At 34.8% G+C, this 25778-nt stretch overlaps 1 protein-coding gene across 4 annotated transcripts in view; it reads left to right on the forward strand.

Moving 5' to 3' along the window:
- Gabra3 (gamma-aminobutyric acid type A receptor subunit alpha3) overlaps positions 1–25778 on the forward strand; it is a 228146-nt gene that overhangs the window by 175543 nt on the left and 26825 nt on the right. For all 4 annotated transcript variants that reach the window (XM_048796957.1, XM_015498004.2, XM_048796958.1 and 1 more), the window contains 2 exons: positions 14765–14847; positions 25252–25395. In XM_048796957.1, the coding sequence (XP_048652914.1) occupies positions 14765–14847; positions 25252–25395 (227 nt within the window). The remainder of the gene's footprint in view (positions 1–14764; positions 14848–25251; positions 25396–25778) is intronic.

Genomic DNA, 25778 nt, shown 5'->3' on the forward strand with positions numbered 1-25778 from the left:
ACTGACTTGAATCATTTATTTGATACATTTATAAATACTTAACATGTTTAATGCTTTGGGATATGTGTATAGCTACAAAGACAAATAAGACACAGGTCATACTCTTAATGACCTTATACTCCAGTAGTTAAAGAGACAAGTGCACATTTAGTAGCACTATAATAAAAAAAACACTTAATATAGAGAAGTCCAAAATGTGATAGTTACAGGATCAGAAAGAAAGACATTTACATGGGAGCATCAAAGAAAACTGCAAAACAGGCAATCCATATCTTATCTCTTTAATACTGAAGGGAATGTAGTTAACTATCAAAGAGATGAAGAGCACAACTGAGGTATAGGAGGATATTCTAGGCAGAGGAAATAGCATGCACACAGATATGTATTCATAAATTGATATAATCCATCAGAAAATTCATCTCACAAGAGGAAATAAAAGGTACTATGGGGGCATCTAGCAGGGACAATGAAATGAGCCTGTGGGGACATCCACAATAAATTCCTGAGGAAATCACTATTCAACTGAGACTTAAAAGCTGTCTAGAGGTAAATTAGATTTTAAAAATTGGAAGAAAATATTCCAGAGAGAGTCCAGCAGGTAGGTAGTTCTGGGGAGTAAGGGAGGGAGGGAGTGATTATACATTGGGAGAAATAAATGAAGATCACTATAACTGCACCAGAAAATAGTACAGAGGAGGTGTCTGGCATGGGGAGCAGTATTAATAAGCTGTGTTGGCATAAAAATTAGGGGGATTCATTGAACATTTGATTTCAGAGGAAGGAACTGAAAAGATTTTCATTTTAGATAGATCACTCTGGAAACAGTGTACAAGGCATATTGGCAGAAGGCAAAGTTGAAGGTACAGTTTCTAGCAAGAAAGTTGCCATAAAACTAACATAATTATACAAATAACTACTATGAATTGAACACCTAGTATGTACCAGACACTTTTTGTAAAATGTGTAATATTCACAATAAGTATTTAATATAGGTATGCAATGCTTATAATTATTATCCGTATTGAATTTATCCAGAAAGTGAAGCTTAAAAATTATAAATGAGTTTCTCAGGATGATACTGTTATTAGGTAAATGCAGGTTCATCTGGTTCCAGTTATTATTTTTCCCACTAAGTAAGGTTTTGAAGAAGGATATAGATATGCAGTACATTCAAGAAGAAGCATTGAGCTGGTTATGCCTGTAGTCCTAACTACTTGGTACTATAGGAGAATCACAAGTCCACTACCAGCCTAAGCTCTTGGAAAATGGCAGTGATAAGGAAAAGTAGTTGGATATATAGCCAAATAGCATACCTATTTGGAAGGATTTACACATGATAAATGAGGAATGATAATCTGGATGTGACACCATATATTTTTCTTATAGTTACACTTTTTAAAGTGAGAGATAAGAGATAATTTGTGCTAACACAAGTTGCTGAACCCAAAATGTAGTTCAATGTGATAGAAGTGCATTTCTCTATTCCTTCATGTTCAAAGCAGATGTTCTTCATAGACAGGAGACTCATTTCCAAATGGTAATTTAGGAACCCAATTTACTTTCATTTGGTGATTCTGTCATATTTGATACATGGTTTCCAAGACCACTGTGCTTATCTATATCAAAAGATAGAAAAAGGCACATGAAAGATTGTGTGTGGGAGGAGTTTACATATTGAGCCTTAAGCAGCATATACTACTTTTACTACTGACCTTTTGACTAGAATTGCAAGCTAGGTAAAGAAATATTGTTTGCGCCAAGAAAAGAGTGAAATTTAGTCTCTAACAATTCCAGTTTTGTTTTGTGTTGCAATGAAAATCTCTACTTGCACTCTTGAAGGATCAGTTGGAAACAAGGATGTCAGTTAGTGGACCATTTCATAGTTCAGGGAAGAATAAGCAATGGCAGTGTAAATTAATGAGAGATTTTTTTCTTCTTTTTATTATAATTATTAACACATATTAACTGTACAAATTATTGGGTTTCACCATGACAATTTCATACATGCATATATTGTGTTTTAAACATGTCCACCCTCTCTCCTACTCCCTGTTGCCTTCTCCTGGGAGAGGTTTTCAATAGAACTTGTGTCCAACTGGAGTAGTTTTGTAAAAGGAGCCTTGAGATTGTCCCTGCCATAATCTCAGTGGATGCTGAATGAATTGTGGTTCTGTTAACAAAAAATAAAACAAAAGCAAAACCAAACCAAATGCCCAATGATGAAATAGATGAAGATATTTTGGTGAGAGGAGGGAATGGTTAGAGAATCTATAATTCTTGAGCATTTGCTGTATGCTAAGCACTATCCTAGGTGTTCTGTGTTTGTTTCATTTAATCCTCATAACAATGATCATGTGCATATAGTACTAGGTCACAGTATAGCATTATAATTAAGAAAGTGGAATTCAGGGTTGGGGTTGGGGTTCAGTGGTATGGTGCTTGCCTAGCATTTTTGAGGCACTGGGTTCTATTCTTAGCACCACATATAAATAAATAAAATGAAGGTCGATTGACACTAAAAATGAATATTTAAAAAAAAAGTTTTTTACAGTTCTTCCTTTGTAAGCTGAGATAATTCATAACAACACTTGCCTTTTAAAGTCATCTTATGGAACAAATGGGATGAGCCATTGAAAGAGTGTGACATGTGTTATGGCACATGACCACTCTCCGGGGGTTTTGTTTTATTGTTAATATTTCCATGGATATAGTTAGTAAACTGAACTTAGGTAGGGCAAAGACACATCAGTAATAAGTGGAAGAGGTGGTATAGAAACTCAAGTCATAGTTAAAGAAAAAAATTTTCCTTCACATCATAACATACAACTTCTGCTAATAAGGCAATGCTCAGTCTATCAATTTTTTAAACATTTATTTTTTAGTTGTAGTTGGACACAATATCTTTATTTTATTTATTTTTATGTGGTGCTGAGGATCAAACCCAGGGCCTTGCATGTGCTAGGCGAGTGCTCTACCACTGAGCCACAACCCCACCACCCAGTGTATCAATTTTAAATAATGAATCTGAGATGGACATGACAGGCTTCAGTTGGAAGTGCAGGTCTGGAACCCAAGAGAACTTTGACACAATAGGATTTTGTAAAATTGAATACATTACATTAATTGTCTTCTATGTGTTATGTTACAAGGTAATAGTATCCTATATTGAACCAAATTAAAAGGAAATAGGCACTAGTTTCTCTGTGTTGAATCATCAAGAGGAAAAGTGTATTTTCAACCAATTAAGAAAGAGTTTCTGTCATATTAAGTCTATGATGCCTTCCTTTATTCTTTGATTATGTGATTGGGTCAGTTTGCTTATGCACTTGGGGTGTTACAAGGACAAATTGTTTGAAGGATAAATGCTGCATGATGGCAGGAGCCCCTTCTCCCTAACTTTAACAATAAAGCTCCTTCTTCCCTAGTTTAGATGCAAATGGCTTGCACTTGAATTTTCATTATAGAAAGTGCCTCAGAAATGACCAGGAACCCGGGAAAGCATTTGAGCCAGATTGTTAGTTATATCGGATTTAATGTAACCAGAGCAACTGAGCATAGATAGCTTTCTTTCTTTCATGCGGATATATATATATATATATATGATGGCTTTTGCTCTAGGGGATTCCACCTGCAGTTCCTTATTCATTGAACTAACAACTGACTCACAGAGCCGCACTTAGTGAACCTCACTCTAATAAACAGAAGTAAGAGCATAGAAGAGATGGAGTGGCTCATTTTGAGTTCTGAGGAAGCTTCAAATGAGATGAGAAGCAAGAAATAGTATAAAAATTATTCGGTGTGCTCTGTGCAATGACATCAACCCCTGTCCTTCAAGAGCTCACATCTTAGAAGGAAAGATAGGACACATCATTTACACCTCTATAATTCATAATGGAAGTTTCATGAAAAGCCAACACTGGCGTGTTATGAGCTAAAAACTCATAGTATTTCCTCAGACTTGGGGGCATGGACCCATATAAGGCAGGGCTTCTCAGGAAAACAGGCTTTTGAGCTGGACATAGGGGAGGAGGAAAATATTACTGGGAGTTATCACATTTATTTCATTTTTCCAGTTCCAGGTGAAAATCAGGGCCTTGAAATAAGAAGGACTTCCACTTCTCAAAAGCAGGAAAGTCATCACTAGGCAGATTGAATTTGCTACAAAGCTCATTTTTAAATGAGAAGGATTTACAGAAGGGTCCCCCTATTCCAAAAATCCCCAACTATTTTAGATGCTACTCTTAGAGTGGAGACCCTATGTTGCAGTGGCATGAGCATCTAGAGTAAAATCAGGAAATCTAGATATGAGTCTCAACTCTGGCACACATTAGTAGTATGATCCTGAGCAAGACATTTCTTCTCACTGGGTCTCAGTTTCTTCTTCTGGAAAATGGGATGGAAATATCTCATCTGCCTATCTTTCAGACATATTTTTCAGATAAAGAAGCATTATCTACCACCTGCTATGTGCCAACCACCATCCTAGGATGGAAGTGCAATGATGATTGCTTGAGACTTGAGATCCCCTCTCAAGTTGCTCAGACTTGTGCAAAACACAAACACACAGATACTGAAAATCCTATGTGGTAAGCACTCGTGTATTTGAAGTGCTTTGAAATTTCTGTGAACTTGGGTAACCACTATGCCTACAGGACACAGACAAAGTATCATAGCAGAGGTCATATTTTAGCAAAGTGAAGTAAATATATTGCACAAATAAAGAGAAAAGGACATTCAGGCAGGGAACAAAGAAACATTTTTGTTTAGTGAAATCACAAGTATTTGCAGATGGAGAGAGAGTGAGGGAAAGTATGGGAAAATGCCAATGACTGATGGAGCTATACCTCAGAGGTAATTGGTAATACTCAAATGTGCTCCCTCCAAATGCTAAATGCAATAGTAAAGTGATCACCTTCCTTCCGGTGGACTGAGCCTCTTGTCAGTGCCTTGAGGATTTAATGGGAAGTCTGCAGACAACTGGGATTCTTGTGACTAATGCACTGCTTGGTTTGGGTGTTTGGTTGGGATATATTTCAAGTGACTCATCCTGCACCGATAATGGCTATAAGTGATTTACTATCCTTTCTTTTTCACTGTAAATCCTAGACCCTACCCTTTACTCCATGATTATAGAACCAGCCTACCTGGTACCTCAGCTGCTCTTGATATAGTGTTGTCTATACTTTAGTTTTTAGAAATAACTTTCCTCAGAGTGCAGAGCAGATTGTTATACTTCTAAAATGCCAAGTTGACAGATTATCTACAGTGGGGCACACCCTGAGCTCTAGGGAACCTCATCTTCTATGTAGTTTAAGCTGTCCCCTCCTAAATTACCTTTAACAGGTTGACAGCCTCACTGAATAACCAATACATATATTCAGTAGCCTTTAGCCCATAGAACTCTAATTAGTGTGGAAACTTGTATTTCCTCCAGGGTTCCTCCTTGTTTTTGTCCCCACTTTAAAAAATCAGGCAGGCCAGTAAACCCAATGACTCAAGAGGCTGAGGGAGGAGGAAGGCAAGTTTGAGATCAGCCTCAGCAACTTAGTGAGATCCTGTCTCAAAAATAAATAAATAAATACATACATACATACATACATACATAAAAAGGGCTAAGGATGTAGCTCAATCTTAAAGCTTCCTTGGTGCAATCCCCAGTACAAAAAAAATCAGAATCCCACATATAAAAATCTAGGAATGATTTGATGTTTTTGTGTGGGGCATTGTGAAGCTCTACATAACTCATTTTCATTCATATTAATTTTACAGTTTTTAAAACTCTTTAACTGAAGTAAACATGCATATTTTAAGATATACAAATGTTAAATGTACAGCTCCACAACATTCTGGGTAATGAATGTGTGCCAGAGTTTTTGGTAGAGGATAGGTAAGGAAATGGCAAAGTGGCTTAGTAAAGTGAGAGTTATCAAAATATGAGCAATAGAACCTCATTTTTTAGAATGATCCTGTTTCCTTGGTCAAAGGCAAATGAACACATTTTTAATCCATTTAGCCTGCTAGAACAAAATAACCTGGGCTGGATAATTTAAAAGCAGTCAAATTTTTGCTTATGATTTTGAAAGCTTAGAAGTCTAAGATCCAAATTCATTGTCTGGGCTAGGTATCTGCTTCGAAGCGGGCACATACTTGCTGTGTTGCACACAAGGCAGAAAGGGCTAACAATCTCCCTAGGCCTTCTTTTATAAATGCCCTAATCTCATTGATGAAGGCAGAAACCTTATGACTCAATCACCTTCAAAGGTCCTACCACTTAACACTTTCTCATGGAGAATTAATTTTCAACATGTGCATTTTGGGGACACAAACACTCAGACAATAGCAGGAGGTGAGGACATGGATACTATGAGTTGGAAATTTTTTCCCATTGTGTTGGTGCTTTTGTTGGATTTCCATCTGAAAGAAAATGGATGACTAAAACTAATCAATAAAAAATAAAAGCAAATGACTTGCATATGGTATTCATTCTACTTCAGTACATAAGACATATGTATCCTCCAAAAAAATTCTAAAATGCAAAGCACTATATATATAAAAGTGTAAAACAATTACTTGTTTATTTATGAATATGATTCATAAATTCATAAAGTATAATTAAATATAAAATAATCAGCACATAGCATAGTAGAATAATCTTTGATAAGTGTGCTTATTTTGAAAATGTACCTACATATAAACAATGAGATGAAATAAGGGCACAAAATATCTGTGTCATTATAATTTGTGTAATTCTAAAGGAATAAAAAATAAATTACTTTCTTAGTGGCTTTAAGTCAATAGCAAGGATTCTTAAGTGAAAGAGATGGCATAGCATAAATCACTGAAATAAATGTTGAGAATATCCTCCCATTTTGTAGATTGTTTCTTTAATTTGTTGATTGTTTCCTTTGCCATGTAGAAGCTTTATACTTAGTGTAATCCCATGAATCTATTTTTGTCTGTGCTTTTGAGATATATCCAGAAAAATAATTGCAGAGACCAATGTCATGGAACTATCCCCCATGATTTCTTCCAGTAGTTTCATAGTTTTAAGTATTACAATTAAGCTTTTAACTCATTTTGAGATGACTTTTCATGTGATAAGACAAAAGATATAGTTTCATCTGCATGTAGGTACCTAGTCTCCAGAACACTATTTATTGAAGACTGTCCTTTCCACATGGTATGTTCTTCACATCTTTAATGAAAATTGTTTGACTATAAATACATGAATTTATTTCTGGTCTTTATTGTCTATTGTATTGGTCTCTGTGTCTACATTTGTGTCAGTACCATGGTCTTTTGATTACCAGAATTTTGTAGTATATTTGAAGGCAAGAGGCATGATGCCTTCAGTTTTGTTCTTTGTGCTCATGATTGCTTTGGTTCTTGGGGTCTCTTGGGGTTCTATGTGGATTTTAAGGGGTTTTATCCCTATTTCCATGAAAAACATCATTGGTATTTTCAAAGGACTAGCATTGAATGTATAGGTATTTTATTATTTTTTTTATTTGTTCTTTTTAGATACACATGACAATAGAGTGTATTTTGACATATTATACATACATAGATTATAACTTATTCTAACAAATATAGGTCATTTTGAGTAGTATGAACATTTAAATAATATTAATTCTTCCAATTCATGTACACAGGGTATTCTTCCATTTATTTGTATCTTCTCCAAGAACTTTCATCACTGTTTTATAGTTTTCATTGTGAAGAGCTTTACTCTCCTTGGTTAAATTTGTCCCTAAGTATTTTATTTTATTATTTCATGACTGTATAAATGGGATATTTTGTCTTGTTTTTCTTTTTCGGATAATTCACTGTGTATAGAAATGCCACTAATTTTTGTTTGTTGTTTATATGTTGATTTTGTACTCTTAAATTTCACTGAGTTTGTTCATTATTTCTAATGGTTTTCAGACAGTTTTTTTTTTTTTTTGGAGATTCTATATAAAGGATCGTGTTGTCTGCAAATAGAAACGGTTTAACTTCTTTCTTTCCAATCTGGGTTTCTTACCTTCCCTTCTTTTCCCTTTGTCTTCTCCTTTTTCCCTCTCTTACTTGCTAATAGTTCATGCTATAAATTTCAGTACTCTTGAATAGGAGTGATGAGAGTGGACATCTTTGTCTTGGAGGAAAACATATCAATTTTTCCTGCCAAATATAATATTACTGTAGGTTTACCTTATGGCCATACCATATGGTCTTTATCCTGTTGAAGTACATTTCTTCTATATCTACTTTGTTGAGAGTTTATAAAATCTTGATAAAAATATTTTTATCAGATATATTTCACAAATATATCCATAGACTTTGTGCCTTTTTTCATTTTCATGGTGATGTCTTTTGATGAGCAAAAGTTTTGAAATTTGATGGAGTCTAATTTATAGTATTCTGTCTTTTATGGATCATGCTTTTGGTGTAGTGTCTAAGATATCTTTGCCTAACAGGATAACAAAGATTTTTTTCCTATGTTCTGCTTTAAAAAATTTAGTTCTTAAATTTATAATATATTATTAGATGATTTTTGCTTATGCTTTGGAAAAGGGTCTGTTCATTTTTAAAAATTATTATTATTAGCATGTATTAATTGTACATTTTAGTGGAATTTGGTGTGATTTTTCAACACAGGCATACAGTTTTCCTGTATCAAATCAAACCTATCATTACCTATCCCACACACATCCTTCTCAACCTCTAATAATCATTAGTCTACTTTTAGATTGATTTTGGGGTATTTTGTACATATGAGACACAATATGTAGTATTTGTATTTCTATGTCTGGTTTATTTTACTTAATATATTGCCCTCCAGTTCTTTGTGGTTTCTTTACAGCTGAATAATATTCCATTGGATATATACAGCATTTTATTTTTCCATTCATCCATTGATGGGCACTGAGGCTGTTTCCATGTCTGAACTATTGTGAAAAGTACCACAGAAAACATGGGCATTTGGGAATCTCTTTGGCATAGTGATTTCATTTCCTTTGCATTCATACCCATTGGAATAGCTAGATCATATGATAGATCTGTTTTTTAGGTTGTTGGGGAGACTCCATATTGTTCTACATAATAGCCGTACCAATTTATGTTTCTCCCAAGAGTTTATACCTGTTCCTTTTCTCCCCATCCTCACCAACATTCATCATTTAGTTTTTTGAGTTCCTTATATATTCTGGATATTAGCTGCTTGCAATATGTCTAGTTTGGAAATATTTTTCCCTTTCTGTAGGTTGCCTCCTCTGTTAATTATTTCCCCTTTGTTGTATATAAGCTTTGTAGTTTGCTGTTTTGACTATTCTAGATTCTTTGTGTTTTGGTTTAAGTTTTAGAACCAATTTACCAGTTTTACTAAAAGAAAAACCTCTGAGATTTTGAAAAGAAATTTTGAATTTATAGAGCAATTTGGTAAGAATTGACATCTTAATGGCTTTAGATCTTCTAAATATATATTCACAGAATGTCTGAACATATCACCTGAAAACAAAGACAGTTAGATTTTTGCTTTCCAATTTTTGTCTTATATTTCTTTGCTTGTCTAATTTTAGCCAGCTTTTCTGAAATATTATACGTATGTCAGAAAATGCACCCTTTCTTTAAAGTGCACAATTAAATGATTTATAACATAATTGCAGTTGTGCAAACATCACCGATATCTATCTAATCTAGAATATTTTACTCATCTCCTTAAAAATAACTCCATATTTATAATAGTCATGTCCTGTTGGTTTTCTTTTTGGAGTGGCTAAAATCTCTAATAATGTGGTAAATAACAGAACAGACATTCTTGCCTCATGGAACAAATAAGTAACAGTTCTTTAGTATTGAGTGTGGTGCTAGATATAAGGTTTTTTTTTTCAAATGCCCTTTATCAGTTGAGAAAGTTGCCTTCTATCTCAAGATTTTCAAGAGGTTAGAGTCGTGATCACTGTTAGATTTCATCTCACTGCTTGAGTCCTTGTCCTGTTTCAATTTATTCTCTACACAGCTGCCAGAATTATCCTAAAATATTAGTCAAATCAATACCTCCATATACTCTCTACCCATACTTATTTTTCTCCCTGGGGCATATCACCTTTTAATATACTCTACAATTTACTTATTTATATTGTTTATTTCATTTTACTCCACTCAAATTTATGCCCTAAGTGGACAATTTTCATAAGTTCCCTAATATAATTACATTGTTTAGGACAATATCTTGATGCATAGTAGGTAACCAATAAATATTTGTTGAACACCAGTGAGTCAAGAAACTTTCAACCAGCTCTTTCCCAGAGATGTTGGATTATTCTGGGCAGGTTCCTTCCCTCTGTTTTCTCATACATAAAATATATGGGGGGATAAAACTAGATGCTTTATATAAAGCTCTTCTAGTTCCAAAATTTTATAAAAGAAGCTATATGCCCAGATATTATTCTGTTAATTAATCACATCAAGATACTGTTTTTTGTGGAACCCCAAGAATCCCCAAACTCTGTCTTGCCTAATGCACACCTACTCTTTGCAAGCTTTTAGTACAAATAGGTCTTTAAGAAATAAGTTATCCAGTAATTCATTCATTCAGTGGGTGTTTCTTGAATACCTATAATGTGCTAGGTTCTTGGCACATGTCAAAAAGAAAAAAAAAGATAAAAATACCTAACCTTATAATGAATCAAAAAAAAAATATAGAGTATGTTGGAGGTTAGTTGCGAAAGAAAGAAAGAAAGAAAGAGCATAGCAATGTTTACTATCCATGGGGTGGGTAGAAAACTGAGAATACAGAGAAGGCCCCATTTAGAAGGAGTAATTAGGAATAGACTTGAAAAAAAATGTGAGGATTAGTCATCCAGGCATTTGCAATAAGAACATTCTGGGCCAAGAGCATAGTCAATGCAAAAGCCATGCTGTCAGAGAACTACAGCCAAGTGACTTATGCCTCCTGATATCCTGGACATCCATGAAGTTATTGAATAAATAGTGAATGAGTGAATGGGTTTTGTTGGGGCAGGGGTTTATTGTCTATTTTTTTAACTGTTTAGTACACTGAAGTTGAGAATAGTCTAATACCTAAACACAATTTTTTTCTTATTTTTCCTCCTAAATGTTTTTAGTATCTGTTTCTATGTCTACTGCTAATATCTTAGTTCATATCCCTTTCATCTTTTAATGAGATTGCAGTAATAAATAACCTCCCTGATCCATCACTCTGTAGGTATCATCCTCCAGTTCATAATCCCATAAATTAAATGGTGATTTCCATTTATTGTGAATGTTATCATTCTGAACGTCTAAATTTTGCATCATTGACTTGATCAGACTAGGAAAGAAGAGTATTTTACATAGATTATTGAATGGACTATTTGGAAGAAAAACTTAAATATTGTCATTATCTGGATAAATGACAAAATTGAGGCACTTATTCCTCTGGGATGAAGTTACAGGAAAATCAAGCTCAATTGCTTTCCAGTCAGCCACCTCTTCATAGCTAACTGGTCAGCATCTCTAATCATGGCTGATAGATGTGAAACAACTTCACAAATGATCAGAACAATAATAGATATTGCTCAAAGCAGGATATCTAAAGCATATGTACCCAGATGTGTATTAGCAACAGCTCCAGGTTGGAAGGCAGAAACCAAGTGTGTACCCTTCAGTACTTACCCATCTCTAATATTCAATATGTCCATCTCTAAGCAGCAAGAGGTTGGAACTAAAAGACAGGTATGCTTTCAGCTCTAACTAATCTCTTGGATATTTACAAAATTTCCTATGTATCTTGAACAAAAGTTCAATTCTTCCACCAGTCTGTAAAATCCCACCAATTTGACCTTTATTCTTCAGGCATAAAGGTGATTTCATGACATAAGAGAAATATATTTCACTGAGAAACCAGTTCCTTGTGTTGGATACTGAAAAGATTCCATGAGGGTTTAATAAAGAAAATTGTGTTCTTGCTCTCCACTTACATTATTATTTCCAAGATACTGCCTCTTATGAGTAATGTCAAGGGGAAATTACTTTATGTGTACGAGCAGTCCTTGGGATGTGGAGAATAAGACCACAACAAATAGATTATAAATACAGGATGCAAAGGTAGTGATTTCTGATTAGGAGCAGATTTGTAATAACTTTCCTATCTTCCTTTTCATCCACTTCTCTCTCATGCCACCTAAGCACAGAGAATTAAAAGTAGATGTTTGTGAGGGCAGGGGACTTCACAAGCCAAATAATGCTGTGTTCTTTCCATTGGTTCTTCTTAGATCCTAATGCTCTCTGACCTCTGGTGTCATGCAGTGTTCCCTTCTTGTCCTCCCTCTCTCCTTCCACTTTGCTATTTACTTTAATTTTAAGATCCCTTCTAGCTTTTTCTGCACCGGGAAGCATTCTGACTGTACCCAGATAGTGCACTGCTGAGAGCCATAGCTAAGTAGGTACAACACATGGCAATTTCCTTGTCAGCCTACCCCATGTTGCTTAGAGGAAGGACTCTCCATTGTGGACCCAGGTCATTTGCAGTGACTTTGCATGAAAGGTGACCTTGCTCAAGGACCAGGGCGGATCCGGGTTTAGGGTGGATCAGGGTTTAGGGGGGATTGGGGTTTAGGGTGGTTCCAGGTTTAAGGTGATTCCTGCTGGGAATAGGGCGTATCCTGCTGCCTCAGGCGCCTTGAGTTCCCATTGAGTTCTCATGGGATTCAGAGAGTATTTGGGATTCAGAGCCTGGTGGAGAGTGTGGATTTTGCACAGAACATGCTTGTAGGGTGCCGGTGTGAGTTCGGGAATAAAGAATTGCTGTTTGAATCTACAAGGCTGTGAGTGGCTTGTGATTTTGTGCCCAGCCAGACTGCGGCAGTGCACCAACTCCTGTTCTATGTTAATGAGTTAACTGCATATGTAATTATTATTGTTCACCTCTTATACAGTAATCATTGTGCAGCAGTGGTTATTGCTCTGATTCTTCCTTATTTTCTTGGTATTTTCCTGTAACTACCTTAAACACAGGAAATGTTTACTTAAATATAACCATAGATAATCACAGCATCTCTGGTATGACTAAAAGATTCCCAAGGAGGGATTTACCTTCGGGTAAATAGAAGATAACTAATGCAAAACAATCTCTGTATTGGCACTCCTGTCCTCTGGTTGTATGATTCTGAGTAACTCAATTTAACTCTGTGGATTCTTGTCTCTGAAATAGGAATGATAATAATACCTCCAATATTTACTTCACAGAGGTACCAAAGGGAACAAATGGAATAAATAGCATCCTTCTTCCAGGCAACTAGGATAACTATGTCACAAATATTAGGGACAGACTTGAGTAAGATTATCTGAATGTGAATATGCTTTAGAAGCTGTAACATTCTGTGAACATCTCATGGGTTATTAGCAATGATCATTATAATCATAATAATTATACATTCAATTTCTTTTCCGTCCTAAACATATGAATATCTATAATTTGACAATAAATATCCTCTGCTATCTCACTGTCATCAACCAAAGATAAACATTGTCAGATAGCAGTGGCCTGGAGGATATCCTCTTGCTGGGATCCTGCTACCTTACACTGTTACTGTACATTGGGATTGAGGATGATAAATGGAGATTCTGCACATAGGATTTCTACAGGCTTTTGTAAATTTGTTGCCTCAACTTTGATAATTCCTAAAAGTGAGGCATATTCCTCTCTATTTGATATACTGATGACTCATTAGGCATAGATTCTGGCCCCTAGGTGTATTTGGATCCTGAAAAATTATAAGCAGGGTGCCTAAGGGAAGAAGCTACTGGGAAAATGAATAACACCAAAATTCACAAGTAGCTTCTCAACTTATTAGAACTTCAGGGGGATGGCAGCAATTGGGTTAGATATAACCAGGAGCTAGATAGAAGTACTTCATAAGACTACGTTTCAAAGAATTCTGAATGTTTACTGTGTAGGTCTCATTTCTACCTAAGAGACTACAATCTAGGCCAAATGAAGTTGAGCCTCAAAAAATGAGAAATAATTCAGAGGGAAACTTTGGCATAGATTATTTAGACAGACTAATGTAAGAGAGAGTGTATGAACATGGCAAATCATACCCCATCCAGATTTCCACTGATGAAATCCATGCATAATCTCCTATCTATTGATTCTGTTGAAAAAGCATGAACTCTTCAGACTTGACCTCTAAGGATCTGATGATTCTGATGTCCTCTATTACCTTTGTGTTTATTTTTTATGAAGTGTGTGTGTGTGTGTGTTCTCCAAGAGTCGTCTCTTTCAGTAAAGCCATAACAGTTCCTGTGATCAGCAGAATCCTTTTTTGGGTCTTTCTGTTCATTATCAGGGTAAAATATATTCTTTCTACACATTATCTTCTCCAGTACAATCTTTAAATTGGATAACTCACATAATAGCCTGCTGAGAATTATTTCAGAAATAATTAAGCTGTGGTCAGGAGCGAATGAGTCAGAACCTGGTATTTCCAGTCTTCTTGGAGGGTGGCTAAGGAAGTATTATTTGACCAGATAAATTTTATTTGTTTTTCTAAGGTGGGGTTCAGATCTGATCTAAAAATATGAATACTGAATATTGATCTGAGACCTATCTAGTTCATTTAATTCATCTCATATGTTTATAAAGATTCAGAGAACCTAAATAAGCAAAATTTCCTGTCATTCTTAGGACTGTACAATTGCTGTCAAGTGGGATCTGAGCTTCATGGTGAATAACATGTAATTTAGCATTATTTCATTTTCTGTCTTTCTTTCTTTCTTTTAGATTAACAATTCATGCTGAGTGTCCTATGCATTTGGAAGATTTTCCCATGGATGTGCATGCCTGTCCACTGAAGTTTGGAAGCTGTATGTATTTTCTCAGTTGTTCACCTAATCTTTTTCCAAAAGAAACTTAATATATCCCATTTTGTTCCCTTCAAGTTTCTTAAGCTGAGGCCTTTTATTTTAGATGGTATGGGAGTGGGTCAGGAGAGTGAAGTCAAGTAGTACTAACTGATCAGCAGGAGGAGACAGCCTTTAACAGAGTTTTCTTTCCTAGCAACAAACCTTACTTCAGCATTTTAGACTAATTTCTCTGTCAGACTGAAGCATCAACATCTGTTTTCTAAATTGCCCAGAGGAGAGAGCACAACAGAGCTGATATATAGCACAGGAATAGCTTCCTAAGAACAAGATCTCTCAGAGAACGTGATTATATTTTTGAAGTGTCCATTCTACCTGCATCTTGATATACCTCTGCACAATTCTCAAAAGTAAATGGTAGACAGGAAGAAACTCTGGAGACTTTATCTTTTAGAGTATTGCATTTCTCAGTAGCTGCAAATTTTACAGAGAAGAGAGTAGATACTCCATTGTCAAATGAATTAGAAAAATTAAAGTTGAATAAAAATTGAGGGTTTCTGAATCTAAGAATTGCAGAGTAACTTATGTAAGGAGTCATCAGATTAAGATATCAAAATCTGTGATGATCATTTCTAAATTAGATTTAGCTCTATGTTTTGAAATAGAAAGTGCTAATCAAAAGACTCAAATAATTATGTATGACATATCTTTTCAATCATTAGTTTGTCAAATATTTACAGATTGCCTCCTGTGTGTCAGCTTCTATTCTAGGAGCTTGGAATGCATCCAAATAAAACAAAAACCTCTGACCTTGTGGAGTTTATGTGATAAGAGAGGGATGGTGAAAGATAAAATAAACAATGAATAAAAAGTAAAGTATAAAATAGGTTGTAAAGTGAGAAGAACCATGGGGAAACATGAAAGCACTACAGAATAAGGAGAATCAGTCATGCCTAGACAGAGAGTAGGTGTTACTATTGTAATTGAAAACAGAGTGATCAGGATCACCCTATTTTATTATGAAACAATATGGAGTTGGGGAGGCTAGGGAGAGGATGTGTAACAGGTACCAAAATGCAGTTAGGTAGGAGGAATAAGTTCTACTGTTCTATAGCATAGTTGGATGACTATAGATAGTTGTTATTTTGTATGTATTTGACAATAGCTAGAAGAGACGTTTTGGACTATTCCCAGCACAAAGAAATCATGAATGTTTGGAGTGATTGCATATGCTAATTACCCTAATTATCCTGATTTGATCTTCACAAGATCACAATCATAATTCGTACAATTGTATACATGTATTGAAATATCACACTGCACTTCATAAATGTCAGTTATTATGTTGTCAATTAAAATTTTTCAAAAAGTGACATTTGAGCAGAAATTTTAATGAAGTAGAGGGGTTAACTGCAGATATCTGAGGGAATAATGCTCTAGGAAACAGTAACTGCCCAAGGAAAAGATCAGAAAAGTATCTGCTTGTTCAATAAATATCAGAACAAACAATGTGGCTTCCCAGAATAAGTGGAAAGCACTGGAAAAGGATGATACTAAAGAGGGGGCCAGATCATCTAGAGTCTTGTAGGGCATTAGAGGGGTCTGAATTATATGCCAAGGGACAATGAGGAGTGATTAGAATATTTTAAACAAAATAATGCCATTATCTACTTATTTTTAAAAACATATTACAAGGGAGTTTTAAAATAATTAGAGACAGGATATAAGCATAAATGATTATTGCAATATTTCAGGTGACACATAATGATGGAGAGATAATGGAAATCATTGAACTATCTCAAGTCAAAGATGCTGATGGATCATCTCACAGAGATAGTGATAAAAGTGATGAGAAGTGTCCTGATTCTGGATATGTTCTGAAGGGAGATACAACAGGACCTCATGATGGATTACATGTGTAGCATTATGACAGAGAACTCTCTGGTGACTTGTAGATTTTTGTACTAATGGATCTGCTATTGAACGAGACGAGTAATACTTCCATTTTGGGTAGGACAGAGTTGATTGTTTGTGACCATTGCTCTCATAGTAAACAACTAGAAAACCTAAAAGTATAGAATGGATAAGTATAGAAGAGACTAAAACTCTAGAGAAAGTGGGAGAACCTTTCATACATCAAATTATGATCTAACTTTCTATATCCCTGGGGCAATTTGCTAATTCTGGCCTTGGTTTGCAGCTTGGATTCAGTTTGACTTCATTAACAGAGCATGAGGCCATAAATCAACATGAAAAGCATTGAAAAGCAGAGTTGCCTTTCCCACAGTTTCTCAATGGTAAAAAGAAATATATGGCAGGTTGTCAGTTTAAAACCTTAGGAGCTATGTCGTAGTTACAAGGGAAGAATAGGGACACACTGGATTTAAGCAAAACTATAATCCAGCTCAGTCCCATATGGGATTAAGGTGAAATTTTCACACATAGCAAGGAAGGAATGAAGCCTCAGAAGAGAGGCTTCTATCTGAGTTTTACAGTTTTACATGCAATGTTTGGAATTTAATTTAAAAAATTGTGAGTCATATGAAAAAGCATGGCCATATGACCTAAAACCAAGATTTATAAGCAAGAACACAAAATATAAAAAAAAACCAAACATGCAGTTTATAGAAAAAAGACTTTAAAATGTTTGGCTAATATGTTCAAGAAGAAAAAGAGGAAAAAATGAATAGAGGAGAAAAAAGACCATTTCAGGTGAAAATTGAAATCTATAAGAAGAATAAATTGAAAATTACTTAGAGAAAAGTATAATATTTAAAATTCAGATTTCATAGACAGATTAACAAGCAGAAAACAATGTTAGATACCTGGAAAGTGAGTAAATGAAAAAATAGCACAATTGAAGCACAGAAAAACAAAATAAAGAAAAGAGTAAGAAGCACGTAGGACATAGCAAAATAAATTGAAATGTGTAAATTTTTAGAAGGTCCACAGGCAGAGAAAGGAGAAAAACAATCATTAACTAGTTAACGCAAATCATTTTAAAACTGATGAAAATTATTAATTCAAAGACAAAGCATGCAAACACAAAGCATGATAAACAAGAAGAAAACAATGCAAGAATAAAGCCAGATAATTTTCAGGCAAATATAATCCAGTATCAATTATCTACAACTATTTGAAAGCAATAATAATTCAGACAAGGTATTGTTGCAAAGACAGATGTATACACTGATGGAACAGAATAGAAAAGAGACATTTGATTCTTATTTCACATCATGCACAAAAATAAATTCCAGATGGATTTGTAGATCTAAATGTAAAAGGGTAAAAGGGAAAATGGTAAAGATTTTAGAAGAAAACATAATAAAATATCTTTATGATCTTTAAAGTGGTAGAGATTGTACCTTATACAATACTTTCTCTCTCTCTCTCTCTCTCTCTCTCTCTCTCTCTCTCTCTCTCTTTCTCTCTGTCACACACACACACACACACACACACACAGAGTAACCAATTACATTAGCAGGAAATGCAAATTAAAATCCAAAGTTCATTACTATTCACTCACTGAAATAATCAAAATGAAAAAGACAGAAAACATCACATATTGGTGAGGATGTAGAACATATCTGTGCTGTCATGATGTACTGATAGGAGTATGGGTGTGGTGGTGCACACCTGTAATCCAACACCTGTAATCCAGCAGCTCCGGAGGCTGAGGCAGGGAGATTGTGAGTTCAAAGCCAGCCTCAGCAAAAGTGAGGCCCTAAGCAACTCATTGAGACTCTGTCTCTAAATAAAATACAAAATAGGGCTGGGGAACTGGCTCAATGGTTGAGTGTCCCTGAGTTCAATCGCCAATACCCTGCTCCCCCCCAAAACCAAAAAGAGTATAACTTCATAAAGTTTTGGGAAAAGTATTTGGTGGAATCTAATAAAGCTGAATATATACATATCATATAAGCTTGCATCTCTAGACCAGAGTTTGTTTCCAAATTAAGACAGTGTTTATATTAACCAAAAGGCACAAATGTATTTTTATTAGTGTACTATAGTTATACATAATATTAGAGTTAATTTTGACATAATTATACATGCATGGAATATAATTTGTTCCAATATCATTCCCCAGTACTTTCCCTTACCCTCTTCTCCTCCCTTTCCCTATTCCCTTTCCTCTACTCTCTACTGATCTTTCTGCTATTTATATGTGTTTGTTTTTAAATTAATACCTTGTGAATATATATGAACGTGAGATTCACTGTGGTATATTCATATATGTACATAGGAAAGCTGGGTCAGATTCATTACACTGTTCTGCCCTTATCCCATCGCTCCTCCCTCCCCCTCAATCCCCTTTCTCTACTCCATCTTCAGGGGTCTCCTTCTTTTTCTTTATTTTCTTCTTTTGTTCTAGCTTCTGTATATGAGAAAATATATGACTCTTTAATTTCTGATTCTGTCTTATTTCACTTAGAATTATTTTCTCCGTTTCCATCTATTTACCAGCAAATCATAGTTTCATTATTCTTTATGACTGAGTAATACCATATTTTCCTTATCTATTATCTATCAACAGGTACCAAGATAGGCTCTATAGGTTGGCAATTGTGAATTGTGCTGCTATAAACATTGATGTGGCTGCATTCCTATAGTATATTGATTTTAGATCTTCTGGATGTATACTGAGGAATGGGATAACTGAGTCATATTGTGGTTCCCTTCCTAAATTTTGAGGAATCTCCATACTGCTTTACAGAGTGGTTGCACTAATTTGTAGTCCCATCAACAATGTATGAATGTACCTTTTCCCCCACATCCTCACCAACATTTATTAGTAGTAGTATAGAACCAAACTTTTTAATGTTTTTTTAATGATCATTATTGACATGCAAGTTGTTAAATAAGAAATAGCAAGTTTTTAAGTGTTTAAAAGTGCCTGGTAGTATATGGAGGAAACTCAGAAGTATAACTAAGAAGAACAAATAAAAATAAATAAATAGGGCTGGAGTTGTGGCTCAGTGGTAGAGCACTTGCTTAGCACATGTGAGGCACTGGGTTCCATCCTCAGCACCACATAAAGAAAAAATAAATAAACAAAATAAAGATATTGTGTCCATCTACAACTAAAAATATAAAAATAAATAAATAAATAAAAGTTGGAATATGTGAGAGATCCTCTTTGAATAGTATTTCAATAACCACCTTTGGACCTAGTAAGTTAAATAGAACTACCAGAGTCACAAGTCTTAAATATCAGTTTAAGGATTTATTTTACTTCCGAAACTTTTTATTTATTGTAAGAACATTCTCTTGGTTTGTATACAGTATACTATTTATGTGTGTGAATATATATATATATATATATATATATATATATACACTTATATATATACTTATACTATATGTATAATGTATAAGTATATAGTACACTATGGTTTTATTTATATTTAATTTTCAAGAATGATTTACTGTCAGCAACATATTGGTATACTAGCACACACTTATTAAGCCAAGTCAACTGATAAGATTGTGACAAGTTAAGTACAATGTCCTCCTGTCCTTTGTTCTGTTGTTTTTTGGTTAAGATTATCCTTTTCCATCTCCTAAAAGTGGCCTCATCTTGTGAGTATCATCTATTTTATGAATACTTCTTTAACATTCAACTTTGAGCAGGAACAATAGTGCTTATTTCTGGTTTCACTTAACACTTGCTTTTGTTTCACTAGTGCACACATTTCTTATGCTCAAACTTCCACTGTAACTGTTGTACACTTTCCCCTTCAATGGACTGTGGGCTCCTTAATTGTGGTTACTGGGCCTTTTTATCCTTTGTTTACCAGTATAGGGCCAGGCTTCAAGTAGAGATTCAATCAAGTATCTTTCAATTTGTTCTCATTTTTGTCCTTCTCCCACCCCCTTTCTTTATTCCACCTTTTTATTTTTTAATTTTTGGTGCTGGGATGGAACCCAAGACTTTGTGCACTCTAAGCATGTGTTCTACCATTCAACTACACCGTCAGCTCTCAATTGTTTTTTTTTTTTAATTTTTTTTTCCCTTTACTTCTCTCCCTTTATTAGTTCATGCCTTTCCTGCTTTGATCTCCATATTATGAAAAGATAATATTTTTTAACTACAAAATGATTCTGTTCCCATATATTATTGACAAAGAAATTGCTATTTTTTTTCTGCATAAAGCAATTTGCCATTCTGGGCCTGGTGAAGCTTCTGAGACACTGTTAGATGCACAATATAATTTCACATCTGAAGTAGGGCCTGCTAGGATTTTGATGGTTAATATTCAGGAATGTCTGCTCCAGATACTCAGCCTCAGTTAGAAAATCCAGTAAGAATTTTTTTTTTCTTAAGAGTGAGAAAAAAAATCTTCCTTCACTTATCCTTTCCTTGAACAAACCTGCTGTAGTTTTCACATTGTCAAAAGTTGTGTAGCCAGGTATGGTGTTGCATGACTATAATCCCAGCTGCTCAGGAGACTGAGGCAGGAGTATAGAAAGTTTAAAACCAGCCTCAGCAAGTTAGCAAGGCCTAAACAACTTAGAGAGACCCTGACTCTAAATAAAATATAAAAAGGGCTAGGGAGGTGGCTCAGTGGTTGCCCTGGGTTCAATCCCTAGAACCAACAAACCAACAAAATCTTGGGTAGATTAGTTGGAAGACTGTATTGCTCTTTATAAATAGAGAGTGTTGCAACCACCAGAATAGCAAAGATAAGAAAACATATACAGCTGGTTCTTTGCTTAGGGGTACAGGGCACTCCAGCATAGGTACAAGATGAAAGGCACTAGGAAAAAATTAGAAGACAACATCTTGTGAAATCACATTTCACTAATAGCACTGTGACAATCTCACATAATATCAGAAAATATTTTAGGCAATGGTATGGAAACATTCCTGAGAAGATTTTCCTTTCTTCTTCATGATAATGGTTTAAAGAGCTACAATTCCAGGTGGGAGTCCTAGATACACAATGGGCCTCAAAGGATGCTTTGTTTTCAAGATTGAATCAAAAGAGATTATAGCCATGTATAGGAGGAAGTCTCTTGGCCAGATGTTACAAATTGGGACTGCATCTGTAATGTGTTTGATCTAAATATGTGTTAATTACTTTTAAAATTATTTGCCAAGATTTGAAATTTAAGGTATTGTCTCATAAAATTCCAGATATGTTTATCATTTCATGAAATCAGAATATCTGACAACACTGGGCTTAAATCTTACATGGCTGCAATTGACTAAGGCTGGTTAGTCCTGTCCTTTGTAGATGTGCATATGCTTGCCCAGGACACATAATCCTGACCATCACTTTTTCCTTCTCCCTGCAAACAGGCTCCAATATCAGTTGCTATTAATCAACTTACTTGAATTCTCATTTTACTTATGATTAAAATATCCCAGTGAATTTAAGAGGAAATAGTTCTTGTATCTATACTTATCATTAAAAAAATAAAACACAGACTGAGGTGGCTATGTTTCAAAACAGATGGGAGAGTTTGCATTTCCTTATAGGAATGGAAAATATTTCTACATCTTTACTGTGCATACAAAGTATACTTTTGCTGAAGGGATAAAACTTCAAATATTATAATTACTCCATCCATTATAGAAAACTACAATGGATATACAGAAATCCCCCCTTATCTAATCTAGGGGGATATGTTCCAAGACTTCCAATCCTTGAATCCATGGATAGTACCAAACTCTATCTAGGTATAGAATTTTTCCTATACATACATATATATGATAAAGTTTGATTTATAAGCGTGGCATGGTAACAGGTTAGCAATAATAAAGAATAATAAATTAGAACAATTCTGTCAATATACTTACTGAATAAAGATTATATAAATATGCATTTTCGAGGCTGGGATTGTGGCTCAGTGGCAGAGCGCTTGCCTAGCACGTGTGAAGCCCTGGCTTTGATCCTCAGCACCACATAAAAATAAATAAATAAAATAAAGTTATTGTGTTCAACTACAACTAAAAAATAAATATAAAAAATGTTTTTTCTGTCTCTCAAAATGTCTTATTGTACTGTACTCATCCTTCTCCTTCTTGTGATGATGTGAAATGATGCAATGCCTACATGATGAGATGATGTGAGGTGAGTGTTAGGCTACTATATAAGGGTTATTTAAGCACAAGTACTGCAATATCACAATAGTTGATTCAATAATCAAAATGGTTACCAAGTGACTAATGGGTAGGTAGCATTCACAGCCCATATACAATGGACAAAGGGATGATTCATGCCCCAGGCAGAAAGAAGTGGAATAGCATGAGATTTCATTATGTTATTCAGAACACCAAGTAGGTTAAAACATGCATTGTTTGTTTCTGTGATTTTCCTTCAATATTTTTGGACTGCATTAATTGAAAGTAACTGAAACCTTGGAAAGCAAAAGCACAGGTAGGGGGTAACTACTGCATAGAAAAGATGTACAATAAAAATATTAATTTAAAGAACAGACTGAAAGTTCAACAAGTTTTGTATTTGAATGTATACCCTAGGTATTGCTGCTGGGAAATGCAGTCATGTCATCAGCAATAAGTTTTCTCAGGCATCAAAATATTTTACAGATGAAAAATTATAAAATTATCTCTATAGCACAACAGAAATTATGTATAAAAGTAGGAGTATTGTTGGTGCATTGAAGAAATGACTGAGACCATATATAGGGCAAGTTATTTTGAAAAGTTAAATTTCTTGTAACATTTTATTTTCAGCTTATGACAGCACAGATATAAAAAATGCCATAGAATTATACATACATTTTTCATGATGTCAATGAGAATTTTAAAGTGAATGAAGAAGTTTTTGGATGGCATTCTTTTAAGCAAATCAGTAAAAGGTTTTCTTAGCTATATTGAAAAAGCTCCTAAAAAGTATAATGTACATGCATACCCATGTTTATAGCAGCACAATTTACAATAGCTAAACTATGGAACCAGCCTAGGTGTCCATCAATGATGAATGTGTAAAGAAAATGTGGTATATATCCACAATGGGGTTTTATTCAGCTATACAAAAGAATGAAATTATGGCATTTGCAGGAAAATGCATGGAACAGGGACATTATGTTAAGTGAAATGATTCAAACTCAGAAAGTTAAGGATTGTATGTTTTATCTCATATACAGAGACTAGAGAGGAAGAAATAAAATAAAAATGGGGTAGATCTCCTAAAAATCAAAGGGAGATCAGTGGAGAAAAGGGGGAAAGGGGTGGGAGGTAAGGAGGTGGGGGAGGAATGCTGTGGAGTGATATTGGCCAAATTATATTGTTATATTTTGTGCTTGTACAAATATGTAAAAACAAATACCATCAATATATACAACAATACTGCACCAATTAAAAATGGGAGGAAAAAAGCCTAAGTAAAAAAAAGTATAATATAAACAGATCATAGACTTGTTATGAAATATGCATCCAGTATTGCCGAGTTTTTCAGGGACCCAGAATTTACATTTGTTCACTGTTATATTCACATCTGATTTGTGGCAAAATATTCCAATAGACCACGTTATGAACATAGCAGTTGCCACCAGGAGCTGAAAACACTTCCCTTCACTAACTTGAACAACACACAGCTCAAAGCTTGTAGGAAAAGGGTGAACAGTGTGAATAGTTTCCATTTATGAACCTAAGTGCCTGAGATAGGCAGGGCAAAGAAATTCACTGAGCAAAAAGGTCAATTGTGTCTGGAAAGGAATCAACTCATTCCTTTAAGATACTGACATTTCCCTTACCTACACCCCTTTTAAGATTAATCTGTATAAAATCTGTAGTTGACATTGGAATTCCAGATAAAACATTAACACCCTCATGAAGAAAAAAAGATTTCAGTTTTCTGATTTGCACATCAAAATGGTAATAAATAAGTTATGAAAGAAAATTGTGATCATTAATTCTTGGTATTTCAAGTTTGGATTTTTATTTTTAATCTAAAATATCAGTAGTATGATTTTTTTTGCTTCATCTCATATTATCACCCATAGTGAATAAAAGAAAACTTTATTACTTTTCTGGCAATGTATTTTTCTTAGAACTAGTGTGATTCACTCATTCAAAGTAGCTTTTCTGGCTCCTATAGACATTTGAGTTTGTGATGTCTGCATGAGATAACATTTTAGTCATTCCTCTCCCTGTCCCTACATTCTACCCTAAAAGAGAAGGAGACTGGTTATCAGTCTAGAAGTCTGTGAGTCATTGAAGGAAGAGACTATTTTGGGTTCATTACTATGAATATGGCATGCACTATAGTAATCATTCAATGAGTGTTGGATGAATGGATGAATTCAGTTAAGGACAGAACACATACCCAGAACTCTTTGGGGGTACAAGATATATTTAAATCTCATACAATATCAGTATCATAAATAATCATTTTCCTTTCCCTTCAACTTCATCTTGACTCTTCTCTGTCTTAGATGCCTATACAACAGCTGAAGTGGTTTATTCTTGGACTCTTGGGAAGAACAAATCTGTGGAAGTGGCACAGGATGGTTCTCGCTTGAATCAGTATGACCTATTGGGCCATGTTGTTGGGACAGAGATAATTCGGTCAAGTACAGGTATTTACTTATTTTATTTAACAAACATTTGCATAACATATATCACATGCCAAACACTGTTCTAAGTGCTTATAATATTTATTCTTCAAAACAATGTCATGACAAAGGAAACTGAGAGAAAAAACTTCAGTGATTTGCCCCATGTCAGAGCTGTGTAATAGTAGAGCCCAAATCTAAACCCAGGCAGATTGACTCTTCAGTCCCTCTTTTTAAAATATTTTTTTCAGTTGCAGGTAGACACAATCCGTTTATTTTATTTATTTATTTATTTTTATGTGGTGCTGAGGATCGAACCCAGGGCTGCACACGTGCTAGGCAAGTGCTCTACCACTGAGCTGCAACCCAACCTCTCTTAAGTTCCTCTTAACCATAGTGTCCTGCTG

This window comes from Marmota marmota, unplaced genomic scaffold (assembly GCF_001458135.2).
Source record: "Marmota marmota marmota unplaced genomic scaffold, marMar, whole genome shotgun sequence".
NCBI lineage: Eukaryota > Metazoa > Chordata > Mammalia > Rodentia > Sciuridae > Marmota > Marmota marmota.